The sequence below is a fragment of the Acomys minous genome (genome assembly GCF_964271855.1).
Source record: "Acomys minous genome assembly, chromosome: 8".
NCBI classification, from domain to species: domain Eukaryota; kingdom Metazoa; phylum Chordata; class Mammalia; order Rodentia; family Muridae; genus Acomys; species Acomys minous.
In genome coordinates, this window is record NC_140489.1 from 11,190,157 (window position 1) to 11,205,739 (window position 15,583).

General features: G+C 49.3%; 1 protein-coding gene, 1 long non-coding RNA gene and 1 pseudogene across 9 annotated transcripts in view; 1 reads left to right on the top strand and 2 right to left on the bottom strand.

Annotated features, from left to right (window-relative positions):
- EVL (Enah/Vasp-like) overlaps window positions 1-15,583 on the bottom strand; it is a 134,814-nt gene that overhangs the window by 24,283 nt on the left and 94,948 nt on the right. For all 6 annotated transcript variants that reach the window (XM_084792002.1, XM_084792000.1, XM_084792004.1 and 3 more), the window contains exons 2-3: window positions 14,095-14,263; window positions 7,981-8,158 (exon numbers count right to left, since the gene is read on the bottom strand). In XM_084792002.1, the coding sequence (XP_084648128.1) occupies window positions 7,981-8,158; window positions 14,095-14,263 (347 nt within the window). The remainder of the gene's footprint in view (window positions 1-7,980; window positions 8,159-14,094; window positions 14,264-15,583) is intronic.
- The window catches only part of LOC311603138, a 28,379-nt gene that overhangs the window by 5,863 nt on the left and 6,933 nt on the right, over window positions 1-15,583 (top strand). Inside the window, exons 2-3 of one of the 2 annotated variants that reach the window (XR_014780960.1) lie at window positions 937-7,404; window positions 9,150-9,285. This is a non-coding gene — a long non-coding RNA (uncharacterized lncRNA). The remainder of the gene's footprint in view (window positions 1-936; window positions 7,405-9,149; window positions 9,286-15,583) is intronic. The other variant, XR_014780961.1, reaches the window with a different exon arrangement.
- On the bottom strand, window positions 11,701-14,080 carry LOC311603137 (phospholipid scramblase 3-like; annotated as a pseudogene). The gene has a single exon. The product of its transcript is annotated as a phospholipid scramblase 3-like (transcript).

Genomic DNA, 15,583 nt, shown 5'->3' on the forward strand with positions numbered 1-15,583 from the left:
CTTCTGAGTGTTGGAATTAAAGGTGTACATCACTCTTAAAGTAGAGGCAATAGCTCCTAATATCTCTCTAAGAACCCAGGAGATACTATGAAGACACAGGATAGGAGACTATAAGATGGCAGTGTGGAAAAGGGAGGCTTTCCTTTCTATAAGCTTGTTACAATCCCAGAGGCGTCCTACCAGCAACGTGAGCTCCGAGGGCCGGGGCTGCAGGAGCAACATGCTGTGTATGAACAGTGCTTCATTCCTTACAGGCCTTAGGCAAGAGTGACTCTCACAAGGGAACGGTGACTACTTCACATTTATCCATCCATCCATTCATTTTATATGGAAGTCAGAGCACACCTTTCAGAAGTTGGTTCTTCCATCTTGTGGGTCCTGGGGACTGAACTATGGATGTCAGGCTTGGCAGCAAGCGCCTTCATCAACTAAGCCATCTCATGAGCCCTTGCATTCACTTTAAAGATAAGGAAAGAAAGGCTTGGCATGGGGGCATGCTAAATTTAACAGAGTGTGCAGCAGATGCAGGCAGCTAGGGCACAACAGGGTCCCCTGCTTCCAGTCTGGGCCCCTCGTCAGTTGTCTGTGCTGATTACAGGGAGCTCAACACGCCTGGCTGCTTGGTGTCTCAGAAGGACCGGGATCCCTTTCTCACGCTCTGTTGGGTATGTGGTGTTTCAAGAAGCCTGAAGCCCCAGTAGCAGGTTGCTATCAGTGTTCAGGAAGTGACCTTGGTGCCGCAGGAGGAGGCAGCCTTTCTCTCCTGGGGTATAAACTATAGATGAGCCAGCAGCACTTTAGAGGAGGAGAAGGCCATAGCAGGCCTTCGAGATGCCTAGAGATCCAGGGTCCCCATGAAGGGCACCCTAAAGTCCAGGCAGAGCTTCTTCTCAGACCTTGATGTAAACTTCTAAGTGACCTACCCACTCCCTGCAGAGACCTGTCCCCCTATGCTGTGTCCCTTGGTACACTATCAACACTGTCACGTGAGTGGGTGCTGATGAGAACCGCTGCGTTGTGAGGATTTCATGCTGCTGTAGTGATTTTCAGGTGGCAAAGAACTTGTACAATGCTTCATGTTGCCCTCACAACAGCCCTGTGAGGTAGGTATGACAACCCATTTCACAGATGGAGAAACAGTTCTGGAAAGGGTAGGTGCCTTGCTAGAGGGGTGGAGAACAGATCTGTCCTATGGGAGGGTATGAGGTTTCTGTGACCACAGATAGCTCCGGGGTGGCCAGGAATGCCAAACACACAGGCTTGTCCCTTCAAAGGGAGGGGTGCATCACCTGCTATCTACCCAGAAGGCTGGAGCAGACGTAATAGCATGGTGACCTGTTTGCTATCTATGTGGCCAAGACCACACCAGATCCTCCCCCAGAACCCTTATTGTGAGCTTGTCAATCTATAGAACCGATCTTTATGGAAGATGTCAAGTGTACTTTACAAAGTTTTGATGTAGCTACATCTTAAGCTTTATTGTGTATATGGGATTGAGTTAGTTATCACCAGGGAAATTTATACCAAATGGTGCTGTGCTTAAATATGCCTGAACTAAATTACTTGGGGTCAGACTCTGGAAGTCTGAACCAACACCAGCTATTTAGCCATGTTGGATCGAACTGCTTTCTTATCTCCCACAGATTCTTGCTCTGTATGCCATGGTGGCCACAGAGACCCGTGCACGGTCCAGGTCCGGATCCAAAGCTCCTTTTGCAGCTCACACATCTCATGACCATAGTCTCAGGCCCTTCACCAGGGCCGCTTCTTGTGTTGGGGTGGTGTGCTTCTTGGTTTGGGGTGGTGCTCAGCAGGCCAAGGTGACGGGTGCGATTTCTGTGTGAGACAATTCTATTGACCATGTCCCTCAATCACAGATAGCACCCCTCACCTTGAGCCCAGTTTCACAGGTGCAAATGGCGCTGGTGGTTCAGGAGCTTCATCGTGGTCTTCAGAAGAGGGCACAGAGGCAAGGGGTGTGGAGTATGTTCACAAGGTACACAATATGACACAAGAACACGTGGTGAACCTGCTCCCTCCCGCACACACCATAAGCACTTACATCTCAGTCTCTTTAGGATGCAGATACATATAGATATGGAAGGCAGGGCACTTGCTCTAGAGCTCATAGCTTAACCCAGCCAACTAAGAGTGCTGGCCAATGAGATAGCAGCAGTGTGTGCACAGCTAGGGAAAGGACCCATGGTTCTCTGATCATCTGGGATGGAGTCACAGACAGCAATACAAAAGACAGGTCACCAGCAGGAGAGAGCACTGGGCGAAGGCATGAAGTAAATCAAAGGCAGCGTGCATTTCGGAGGGCTGTGAAGACCAGCAACTTAAGAAGCACTGGCAGCCAGGCCAGATGGATGCTTGGCCCTCATCGGGGAGGAGAAGTGAAGGTCTGTCTTTCAGGGGAGGGGCAGTAATTATATGGGGCCGAGGAAGCAGGTAGGTAACCATGAGACAGCAGAGTTCTTGGACTCAGCCCAGCACACATCTTTCCTCCCCTCCCCAAACATGGTCTACGGAACCTGAAGCTAAGAACTGGGAGTTAGTAAATGTTGGGGATGGTAGGCCATATGGCCAATGTTCAGCCATCTTGTCAGAGCCTAGGTTCCTATTTCTCCAGCAGTCTGTCATCTATCAGAAACCAGCTGACCCTGTAGTGGTTGACAGACTAAAGATAAGATTTAGACGGAGCCCCAGCCTGTTGTAGTTTAGCAGTTAGATTAGATAAAGATAGCAAAATATTCAATGGGGCAGAACGTTGTGACCTGCTTGGAATTCCTTGAATTTTGAGACAGCCTGCAGCTGGGTTGCCATAGCAATATGCTTCCCTGCCCCCTGCCTTATAAAGGGGACTTGATCAGAATCCAGACTTGCCCTCATTTCTTTGTGTCTCCTGTCCCCCCCCACTTGTCTGCCCCCTCCACAGGTACCCATTGAAGACCCCACGGGCCCGGTCAAGTAAATGAACTCTAGGCCTGTCAGACCCCCTGGTCCTGGCTTGCTGCTCCCCAGGCCTGGTCAGGGTACACTGAGGGCTTCTACATTAGATCATACTGGATTCTGGATTTCTAGATACAGAGGATCACTTTAAAATTTCCAAACCTGATTGAATCCATGTGGTGAAACTGTGCTGTGCTAAGTGTCTGTCAGGATAGGGGCCAAAAACACAGCACCATTAGAGACTGGGGAGAGTGAGGAACGATGGCATTCTGAATATGACGGCATGTGAGGAGGGAGAAGGGGTCACAGGTGGGAAAAGCACGGCAGGAGCAAAGTATGGAGGATGTGTACTGCTGGCATGGAGAGTGTTGTAAAGACCCTGCTGCTCTCTAGTGAGGTGGATGGATGAGCACAGAGGTCGTCCAGGGGGCAGGGCAGACAGGATAGGGCCGAAGGCCTGGGTAGGAGGTATGGCCTTGGCTCTACCAAGCTCAAAAGGCACACCGGGCGGAAGCCAAGCATACAACCAACAGCCCCACAACCAGGGAGGGAGATGCAAAAACTGTTCATGAGTTCTCTTTGAGGGAAAAGTGTAATTGCTAGCAAAGTAAGGCTTGTGGGAAGCAAAACTGAGGCTGACTTAAAGAATCTGAGGTTTAAGACTTCTCCCAGCTCCACAGCGAGGAACATTACAGGTCTGAGTGGCATCTAGTCACAAAACATCTGGCTAGACATTCCTTTGGCTGGCTCTTTCCCCTCGCTCCAGGCATGCTGCAGCCAGTGGGTCAAAGGGCATTGAATGAGGACGATGCATAGGGGAAAATCTGGGGAAATATTCATCAGCCCCAGGACAGTCGGATCTTAACAGTTGTGATGTTGCATCAGGCTAAGTATGAAAAGGACATACCATTATGTTCTGAGACGCTACGTGGTGTCCCTCCAACTGGCCCAATGTGGGTTTCCACTAAGCCGCGAGATTTCTTTTTTCAGAATCCCACTACATAACATCAGTAGAAGAGCTACTTTGGTTATTTCAAGGTGGGACCCTGGCACCCCTCAGACAACCAGTTTGAAACCAGCCCAATCCAGCCGTGAACCTGAAGCCTTGCCTTTGATTGTTCATCCTCCTGCGCCTTTCCAGACCAGATCTAACATGTGGGGTTTCCCAGGCTGCAGATTCTGGCAGCAAGTTCATGCTTTTAAAGGAGCCATCTCCTTCTTCAGTGAGCTCGGACCCATGAAGTGGCTAACCCCAACTTCCGGTGAAGGCTGTTATGCCCTTGTTTGTTTCCAAAACTTGTGTCACTAGCATTTCTACCTCCATGATCTCATTTCTGGTAAGTATCACATTGAAGATGGGAAACTGAGGCTCGAGTCTTGTCCAAGACCAGATGGCGCTGTCAGCAACAGCAGGGAGATTCCCCTGTGTGTGCAGTTGTTGCAGGCTCTGTGACTCAGGCTCATGGGGTAAAGGTATTCCTAGCGTGCCAAAAGGGAAGTGTTCTAAGTTCTGAACGTGGCAGTCTGTTTGTGGGCCTTGCACGATAGGCACTGGGAAGGTCTGCGTGGTCGTTAGCAAAAACCAGAAGGGAAACGATGCCCTGCACCTGCTGGCTTTCCCAACACCATGCCCAGGAGGGATGGGCATTTCAGACCCTGACTGCCTGGGACAGTGGGTGAACCCTTGGGTGTGGACCTAGCCTTACTAAGCCTCTCTGTGGGTTGGGTGTCTGTTCTGTCACCTACAAATGAAAACTTGAGGCAGGTGAGCACAGGGAATGGCTTGGTGGCCTGGGACCCTATTTGGCTTTGGTTTATGCACACTTCTCTTGTAATAATGCAGCTGGCAGCCTAGCTCTCTCGCTCGTGTGTACTATGCCCACATCCCCTCTCTGAACAATGAACTTAAGCCCAGAACCTCCTCAGATCTTTACTTGGCTTTGCTCCAGACAACCTATCTTGCTTCCCCCCCTCCCCTGAAGCAACATTATTATTACAAGATGTCTGTGGTGAGTCTTGAGAGAGCTAAAATGGTCTGAGAATGTCAGATGTACGGACAGAGTGGGCTCAGGTGGAGGACTAGCCCTTGAGGCCGGTGTCCCTGGCACAAGGCATCTTGCATGGCCGTCAGCTCGCACGGCCGCTTGTGCTGCGTGCGGTTCAGACCAGGGCCCAGGCTGTGAGACGGAAACACGCAAGGCAGCCCGTTTCTTCCTGCGGTGCTGCCCTCCTCTGATACCTGCTGCAATGTTCTTTCCTCAGAGTCAAGTCAGTGGCTGAGACCAAATGCTCTGTCCATGCTTCCTCCCTTTGAGACTCAGTTTCCCCACTGTGACATGGGGCACTGCCTAGTGACGATGAAATGGAACAAGGAGGGAGTCTGATCTTACATAGCTTCTAGGCCAGGCAGTTCTCAAGCCTCTCAGAGTCAAAGCCCTTCTCTACAGCCAGCACTCTGAACTGCCCCTGTGTTACCTTGAAATGCAGTTCAGGGACTATAAAACTGCTCTACGTCAGTCAGAAATTCTGGTTAGCACCTTACGTGTTCTGTAAAGGGAGGCGATGATCGATAATAAAGTGTCCACTGCGTAGTTTCCCTTTGATATAGGCCATAGTTATAGTCCTAAAAAATTTAGTATATTCTAGAACTGTCTTAAAACAGAGCTCTGTTTTAAGAAAAAGGTACTAAGTTCTGGCTCAGAAAATTATAGATTTGTTTTCTAGATGCATGCATTTGAATCAGACAGGTGGTGAAGCAATTCTTCGTGTGCAGGCCTGACCTGCATGTTGCAACATGCTTACCAGCTGTGCCTACTAAGCCACATGCCCTTACCAAATACCTTTGTTTCCACTCTTTTGCTGTATCTACGCCAACCCTGTCATTTCAGAATCTAGAACACCAGTGACGGACAAGGAAGACACAGGCAAACCCTGGTGTCATAAACATGGAAGGGCCACCAGCAGGTGCCCAGAGTAGACAAGTATAATGACGTCAGCCATATGCTGAACAAGCGTGATAAGAGTGACGTAGAAAGCTAGATTAACAGAAACGTGTGAATTAGAAATGATAAGGTTAAGTATAAAAACCCTGAGAAGAAGCAGTCAGTCATCTCGCCTTCACCATGACTGCCTAAACACGGCCAGTTCGTGAACGAGATCCCCCGACGCAGACGCCTACCGAACCTCTGACGATCCGAAACCGGAAGCCAGAAAACACCCAACTTCGGACGAGTACCGAGTGGTCGAGCAAACGACGTCGCGGCTCCAAACCTGACGAGCTGGGCACGACTCTTCGATCAGGTCGTATACCCTTATGCTATGAAATGTTAGATGCCACTCCTATTAGGACTAAGATAGTGTTAAGTATATAGATTATACCGGTATTAGAAGATTGTAACAAATGGAATGGTATTGGTGGTTCCCATAGTAGTGGCCACCATAGCTTTGGCGTGGTGTTGTTTTTGCATTGCTTTCTTACTGGAACACCCAGTGAGTTTCAATAAACGCCTTTGCTCCACTATCACTAACGTGTCACAGACTGAGTCTCTTCGGGATCCTGAGTGCGGAGTGCTCAGTGCTGGAGACAACTGGACTCTGCAGTGCAGCTGTGGAGCTGGGGCAGAACCCTACCCTCTGGGACGCTGAAACGCTGGGCTCTTCCTACTGACTGAAGTAAAGAGGACTTCCCTGCTGCTGGAGGGTAAATCTGAGGTGGAAAGGAAAACTGAGCAGGACAGAGTGTGAGGAACAGTAGTCAACACCTCTCTCTGCTTGCGGCTGAGCAAACCACCAGTGCAGGCAGAGAGAGCCTGGATACTTTCAGGACGCGGTGCCAGCAAGTAGGCAGACAACTGACGCCAAAGCCACCCTCATTCTCCTGCGAGGGACCTGCATAATGGCATGAGCCAGGCTCACTATCCCACTTGAGTTCTGATGCTCAGTATGAGAAGCCTGCCAGGGGCTGCAGCATAGGCAGAGCTCACCAAACCTGGACTTGCACCTCCCGCAACCCCTGGAAGCACAGCTGCAGAAGCACTGGACTTCAGGCTACATCAAGAGATGACAACCGTCTAGCTCATTTAAAGGTAAAAGCAACTCTCCACACCTGCATGTGTAGGAAGGACACTGAGGCCCAGGACCCTTCAGTAAGCTGCTCAAGGCTTCCTTGGCTGGAATGCAGCAAGCCAGAGCTCAAACGAGGCTGAGCGTGACTCCAAGCCTAGTCTGTAGCCGCCATGCTCCACCGCAGTGAGGATGCCTGCCAACTGTAGGACCACGTCTGAGGTCAGTTCTCCTTTAAAGCTGCTGTTCCAAAGGCACAAGAAAGCTACAAGCAGCTTGGTGCTCTGCTCAGGTGATCTTGCTAGTCCCGACCAAGCCTTCCAGAGTCCCCAGCTGCTCTCCTTCCAGTTTCACCCAGAAGCTATGCACCTGGACCCAAGGCCCCAAACAGTGCGTTCTGTTCTTTGTTGTTTTTTTGATACATGCCAGCTTTCCTGCTCTCTCTCTGCGACAGCAGCTCTTCCCCAACACGCCTTGCGCTGTGCAGTCCTTGTTCCTCACTGCTTCAGCTCACATGCCACCGCTGCTGTCATGGCCTCCCTTGTAGCCCAGATAGGCTTGTTTGCTTTTGTGTAGTCTCCAAGTACTTAGCACATACTCACTGCCGAACAGTAAAGTTAGCTAGTTGTGACTCTGTGGACTCAAATTCTAAAGGGCCTCCAGGGCAGGACTGTGCTCACTTCTTAACTACTCTGTCTAGCCAATTTCTCAGCATGGGACATGGAAGGAGGGTGGACAACATAAAGCATGCCTTAAAGGCGAAGGGCCTCAGGAGCACTTTAGTACAGCCCTGCACTTTCTAACCGGCACATTATTCCCTCTCCCCCAGTCTTAATCGTTACTCAGACCCTCAGGTCAAGTAACAGGCTTCTGAGACTCTACATCACGTCAGGATGCCAGGCATCCGAGTTGAGGCATTCGTGACAAGAGAGCCTAAGCACCCAGTCAGAACACAGCCCTGCTTACCTCCTTCTTGGGAGTTCATGATGTTCAGGGCAAAGAGCATTGCGTTGGAGAACGCGGTTGCTTCTTCCTTACTTGCAAAGTTTAAACCATAGACTTGACGGGCATCTCGCCACTGATGGAAGGTGGGTGTTGCCTGATTGTACTTCAGCCCTTTCACGATTGAATAATTGATCACAACCTGGAGGAGAAAAGAGAAATACATGTAAATAAATAAAATGTAAGTGAGCTGGAGGGAGCAGCCATGGGGCAAAGACACTGTATCCTCTCAGCCACAGGGTGGGGGTGGGGTGAGGCTCACCAAAGAGAAAGGGTGATCAGGCCATTTCAGATTACAACCGACCAGCTGCAGAATTTATAACTAACAACGTTATTTCACTTAACTAGGTCTGAGCTGGGGTCAGGTTTTCCCTGGATGGGTTCTGGTTCAGAGCCTGTCTCTTGGCTCTGCCACTGAGGGGACAAATGCAGTTTTCTGAGGCTCAGTTTCTCCAACAGTAAGATGGAAGTACTAATGCTGCCTTACTGACCTTCCGGGGATTCTGAAAGGATCTCTGGGCGCCAGCTATCTTATCTACTTTAGCCGTATCTCCTAGCTATGAAGCCCTTAAGGTGGTTAACAGTCCTTCTGCAATTTGGTCCCAGTTTCCCACAGCCCTCAGCAGTGTGTTCAGAATTCATAAGAAATGAGTACTAGTTTCAAGGGTGACTTGTAGAAAATAATGCAGTATACAGCTAGCCAGCCTCATCACTCTTTGCTATTAACCAGTCAATAGACACTGGACTGACAAGAGCAATGTGAAGACAGGCAGGGACAGACCAGTCAAGACAAAAGACAGACATCGAGGGGCCTGTGGCCGGCAGAGACACAACAACAGGCCTGCTGGTCTCTAGATGTCTGCTCTTCTCTAGACACTGAAAGAATGATTTCTGGCTATTTCCTGAGTGGCACTCTGCAGAGTCAGTGGTGACCTGACGACACTCCGGGCTGCAGCCCTCACTCTCCTGTGTGACCCTCTAGCAGAAGACCTGACTAGGCTTAGGCCACTGAAAAAGAGCTTTTGTGAAGTGTGGTTAAAATGGGTCTCAAGGTTAGAGGCTGGAGTCCTGAACAGCACCAGAGAGCTGAGACCCTGCTTCACTCTGTCCCCTGGGTTCTGTTCCCTCTACAGTTCTGAGAGACATTAAGAACATAGCAAGCCAAAAGAGAAAGCTGTGAAGAGGAGGCCTAGAAGTGAGGCTGCCTGAGAACAAATCAAGACTGCCCGGGGAGATGCTGGGAGGAAGTGAGACTGCCAAGTCTATGAGGTGAGACGCCTGGCTCTCAGGGAGGACTGAGCTGTGCAAGAATCAGGAGGTACGGAAAGAGTATGGCTAGCAGAATCACCCAGAAGAACTCCCAGTGCTTAGGAACTCTCTTTGTAGCCGGGAAATCAGCGTCCCGGGAAAACAAGTGACTTGTACAAAGTTCCACAGGAAACTGTACAGTTTACACAAATGGGAGAGCTGGAGTCATAGCTTGAGTCTTCAGAGAGGACTCCACACAGCGGCCCAGAGCAAAGTGAGCTGACATAGTTCTCGAATTTCCCACGGCCTGGCTCTGACCTCTGGAGCCTTCTGGACTGCTTCTGGCTATAAGGAGCCTTGCTAGAGGAAGAGTGTCCCTGGAGGTAGGCGTCGAGGTTTCAGAAGCTCAAGGCAGGCCCAGTGTCACTTCTCTTCCTGCTGATCCAGAAGCTCTTGGCTCCTCCCCCAGTACCCTGTCTGCCCATGTGCCACCTTGCCTTCCCATCAATGATAACGGACTAAACCTCTGAAACCATAAGCCAGCCCCAATTAAATGTTTTCCCTATTAAGAGGTGATGTGGTCATGGTATCTTTTCACAACAGCAGAAATCCTAATTAAGATATTTGTAATCCTCACAGCTGCTGGCTGCAGCTTCCGCAACATAAACCAGGCCAAGCTGCGTTTTCATCACTTCTTGTTCAGTGCACTGCTGAAGGCAAGGTTAGAATCTGTAAGTAGGCTTTGCAATTAGTCTGCTTCCTGAAACCTTAGGTTGGTCCATCTCTGCTTTATATATTTAGAGCATACATTATTAGATGCATTCAAGTTTAGGGCTGCTGTGACCTCTCTTTTGGTGAAGCGTCTTCTTAATCTCTTTTCTCCTTTGGAATACTTTGTTGCCTGTCATATCTGACATACAAACCAGCTTGGTAGGGTAGTGTTTATAAAGTTTACAGTTTTCTTTCTTTCTTTCTTTCTTTTTTTTGGCTTTTTGAGACAAGGTTTCTCTGTGTAGCCTTGGCTGTCCTGGACTCGCTTTGTAGACCAGGCTGGCCTTGAACTCACAGCGATCCGATCCGCCTGCCTCTGCCTCCCGAGTGCTGGGATTAAAGGCGTGCGCCACCACGCCCGGCTTAAGTTTACAGTTTTCTAATCTTTGGCTTTCAGCCTTTTCTAGTCAGGTTGATTTGAGTAGTAATTCTCCAGGAATTGGCAGGACTAATTTAGGTGCTTTCGAAGGATAAACTTATTTTTAAATGTTGCACTTTCCACATAGGAGTCCGTTATCACCCTGTATCCCATTTTATTTTGGGGCGTGTAGGAGTACATGGGAGTGCCTTTTCTGTGTCTTTGGTGTTTCAAGGGCTTAAAAAAAATACTGTCTAACATGGTTTTGAGGCTTCTAAGTAAAAATAATCTAAAGGTCTTTTACCAAGAGAGAACCTTAATGATAGGAATGTTCCTGGCCCCTGAGATACCGGCTATGATCTAAAAACCAATACAGGTTAGCGAAGACTCTGAGACCCAAATCTCCATCGAATGACGGAATAACCTTCTCAGAATTGTACCCCAAACCCAGCTCACCTCCTGGGCTCACAGTATAACACAGCATCTTCCAACAGTGTGCTTGCTGTTAGCTGCCTCAGTATAGTGTTGAAAACAAACTAACTTTGTAAAGAAAATAAATCTATTCAGCTCGCAGCACTGGAGGTTCAAGAGTGACCAAATACTGTGATGGGCATGGAGAACCTGCCACAAGAGAAGTCATCAGCAAAGGACTGCAGCTGTGGCTCGGTGGTAGCGCACCTGCCTCGCATGCATGAAGCCTTCGCTTACCTTAGCATGATGGGACTGAGTATGATTTCTAGTCTCAAACACTTAGGGATACCTACGATGATTCAGGAAAAGTACCAGGTAATGGACTTCATCTCAGAGGAGATGCCTAGAGGGAAAGCAATGCCTCTGGAGGCAGCGAGAACTCAGGGTTAGGCAGACCACCTTAGAGCGGGGGTCCTGAAGTGTATTTGTCTCCTCTGCCTAACAGGGACAGAGACTTTGAAACTTACTAAGACTGCTTAGGCCAATGCAGAACCCTTTCCAGCAGACAATAACCTAAATCAGAACTCCGAGTTTTTCTTTATATTGCTAACTTGCTGCCGCAGGTGTCAACATCAGCAGGAAACCTGATGTTCTCTTAGCCAGCCTGATCACAAAACTGCCAAAAAATTGTTTAAGGAGAATTTTTAATAAAAAATATTATTACTGTATTGTTATTGCTTTCTGAGTATGGGTGTTTTGCCTGCATGTATGTTTAAGGACCATGTCTGTCTATGAGCACCTGGTATCTGAGGAAACCAGAGAAAGGCATTGGATGCCCTGGGGCTGGAGTTACAGGCAGCTGTAAGTTGCCATGTGTGCACAGGGGTTGCTGGGAAGTGATAAACACAGTGAGGAGGGGCGCTCAGACGTATTCCTCCTCAGGGACACAAGGGGAGGAGAGAGATGGGAGGGATGGGCCACAGTGGCTCCAACCACTCAGCCGCCCATCTGCCCACTGCAGAGTATACCAAGGAAAGGCAAAGGCCAGGGCAGGTGAACCATCTTGAATTCTGGTTGAGGAGATGGCCTCACCCTGAGTGGCTTCTAACTGGTGATGGCTGAGGGCCCAGTGCCTCCTTGCTTCTCAAAGAACATCTAATCAATGGGGAATACAGCTCCCAGCAGCACAGTCTTCACTCTTACATGTAGACCTATTCCACAAAGTCATCATCGTCTGTAACGGCTCCTCAGAGCAGCCCTCCCCACTGCTTGCTGATGCAGGCCACACTTCGAGATTTCATCCTTGGTCTTCACCTCAAAGTGGGTGGCTGCACCACAGCCACAAGTCCAGCAAGTCCCTACAAGGTTGGAAGACTTAGGACAGGATGCCAGATGCCAGGTATGTAGCACACGGCCAATAGTGGTACCAGGTAGAGCCTGTATTTCCATCTCCTGAAGGCCACGGAGACAGCAGCTGCAGCCACAGTGAAAGTGAGTGGAGGAGGCAGAGCACCTTGGGGTCCCCAGGGCCTGCTAGGTGGACACAAAGTGGCTGGCAGGCACCACAGCACAGACGGGCACAACAGTTGCACTCTTCAGCACTCTGACCCAGTTGCTGTCTGGTCCCAGAGTGAAGGTCATACCTACTAGAGGTCTCCCAGCCTAGGAACGTTTCCACTCGTTCAGCCTTTTGATGAATCAAGATTTGATCAATCTGTACTTAAGAAGTCAAGTACCAGAAGGCAACCCTGGCAGTGGCAAGATGGGAGCAGAAGACCCTGGGGCCGCAGGGTCTGGCGAGGGGAAGAGAGTGAAGCTGGGAATAGGGGCACGCACCGGAGCCTGTCCTGGTCCAGGATGCAGTGCCAGCTCTGGATACCCAGCTGTCACCGGTTAGGGTGGTGGGGGCAAAGGGCCATAGCCTTTGTGGGACAAGTAGCCTGCCATGGGAAAGGGGAGGGCGAGTCTTGGGCTGTTGGCATCTGGGAGGCTTAGTTCTGGAGTGGGAACACCCAGACACAAAGAGGGACAGGCGATGACAAAGAGGCAATTGTGCCCAGCACGTGCCCAGGGTCTCTTGAGCGGTGCTCACTGGCTTACAGAGTTGGCTCGGCATTCTGCTATCTCAGGTGACCTCGCTGTGTTCTCTCACTGCCGCAGCACTGGCCCACTCAGGCACCTCTCAGTCCAGGAGTGCCCATAACAAGCGCAGCAGGCTCAAGTACTTGGCTGCTGCTTTTAGCCTGTCTTACTATTCCTTTTGCCTGGAATACATTTCTCCCTTTTGGCCATGGTCAAAACAAGACATTCAGGGGGCTGGAGAGAGAGCTCAGAGGTTAAGAGCACTGACTGCGCTTCCAAAGGTCCTGAGTTCAATTCCCAGCAACCACATGGTGGCTCACAGCCATCTATAACGAGATCTGTAATTTCCACAATCAGGAGACAGTTGGACATATAACTCAATGGAAGAGGAACTGCCTAACATTTCCAAGGCTTTAGGGTCAATCCTAAATACCAGAAAGGCCAGAACTGGGCACTGGGCACTTAAAGAAGAGACCTCAAAACAAACAAACAAACAAAGCAAGCCAGCTCAAGACTAGCAGGTGTCTCTACTCAGAGCCTGGTAGCAAAAGCTGGTGCAGAGTAAGGTAGCTCCAGGATGTAAAGATGGCTCAGCTGTTAAAGGCTAGGCTCACAACCAATAATAGAATAAGGTAGTTCCAGAAGCTAGTGGTAACCCTGCCCAGAGGGGCGTTCTGTCATAGGGCACCTTTAACAGGGCTGGGCTGTGCAAAAAGTGTTTCTTGGCCTTGTCGAAGAGCTTCCTTCCCCTAGGCATCTGGAAGTTGGTCACCCTGGCTACGGCTATGGGTGTTCACGGGAGGGCCCTGCCCAGAGTTTTTGAACGCGTTCTAGGGACCTAAATTCCAGCTGTGTGCTTTTATCTACGGAGCCGTCTCCCAAGCCCATGTGAACTAAGCCACCTCACACAATTGTTATTTTATTCTGATATGACAGACTATCTTGTGTTTTATCTGTCACTGTATTCTGATGTGACACAGTGGAGCAGAAAGGTGTATAGCTTACTGTTTGTTTGCATGTGACTTGGGGAGTGACTCTCAGAAAAGATCGTTTGCTTTAGGTCTAATACTTTGGCTACAAGGCTGCAGAGTCAGAGCTGAACCCAGACCTCACTCCAGATGGTGAGGTGTCTGGGCCCTCTTTTCCCCAAACACAAGTAGGTAGGTAGGCTTGCAGCTCAAGGGTGTGATGCTGACTCCAGCACTTACCTGCTGATCCTGTAGCTTGACCCCAACAACCCTGAAGGTGTTGCTGGCAGTGTTGTGGTAGATGTTGATGCGGCTGAATCCCTGCTGGCCAGGCTTAATTGGTACCCATTTCTTACTGGTGTCATCGTAGACCATCACGGAAGCCCGTGCTTGGCAGATACTCTGTTCACTGCAGAAAGGAAAGAAAATCCACAGTGTCACATTTGGCTATGGTAGATGGATATTGGCCCTGTCCTTCTGAAATGGAGGTCAAAGGCAACATGAACTTGCTGCCAGAACTTCCACCTGTCCACAGCAGTGATGAGTTTGACCCAAAAAGACCACGCAGAGTGGAGGAGGACCTGCCAAACCCCACAGCTTGGGGACGCCCAGCTTGCTTTGCAGGGAGGAGTAGTTATTATTGTTTAATTATTAGAAAGCCTGTGTTACTAATACAGTGCACCTAAGCACTTCTGCCTCACACCAATTACCCCCATTCTGCTGATGAGGAAAGAGTGGCTGAGACATTGGGGAGGCGTCTCCTGAGTTTACCTAGGTACCCAGGGATCAAATTTCAGATATTCACATGTGGCTGACAATTCGACAGTAATAGTGTTTATAAAGGAGACCATACACAGACTTAGGGGAGGGGAGGGGAGTAGGGGGGAAGTGGGAGGAAACATGGGATGGGCTAACAACTGAGATGTAATATGTATAAATTAATAAAAAAAAAAAATAAAGGAGACCATACAAGACCAATGGACCAGAAACAGTCTACACCATGCAGAGTAAAAACGAAGAAGCAAAGTTGTTGGTTAATCATAACAACCAGAGCAAGTAAGCAAACAAACAAAAGTCAGACTGTTCATTTTATCATAAAAGGGGCAGGGAACCCAAGTGTTTGGAAAAAGAGCCTTGTCCCCAGCACAGAAACAGTGTTTTTTAAGGACTAGTCAGTCTTCTGTGGCTTGGAAAAGAAATGCACACTGAGTGTAGAGGACTGAGCTTAGGGTCTCCTCTGTGGATTGTTAGCTACTTTTTCTTTTCTTTTAAGATGTATTTTATGTATATGAGCACTCTACATTTGCTTACATTACAGATGGTTGTGAGCCACCATGTGGTTACTCAGAATTAAACTCAGGACCTCTGGGAGAGCAGACAGTGCTCTTAACCTCTGAGCCATCTCTCCAGGCCCTGGGATTGTTACCGTTTAATAGAGTGCACGCAGCAAGTGTCTAATAAGTGCTCTGGAGAGTCTCAGAGTGGGAAAAGAGCCCCAGATGATTTAATCCACTTCTCCATCGCATCTAATAAAGCAGCCCTGACAACATACAGAAACTGGGCGCTGACGGCCTCCTTTCTGGAGAGGCCTGTTGGTGTATGGATGGCTGATTTGGATAGCCCCTTCTTGGTCTCAGTACATTCTACTCGTTTTCCAGTCAGAGTGTTTTCTGAGTAACTCACGGCAGCCATCAGACCACTAAAGGAACATGTTGGCCTTTCTACCCGT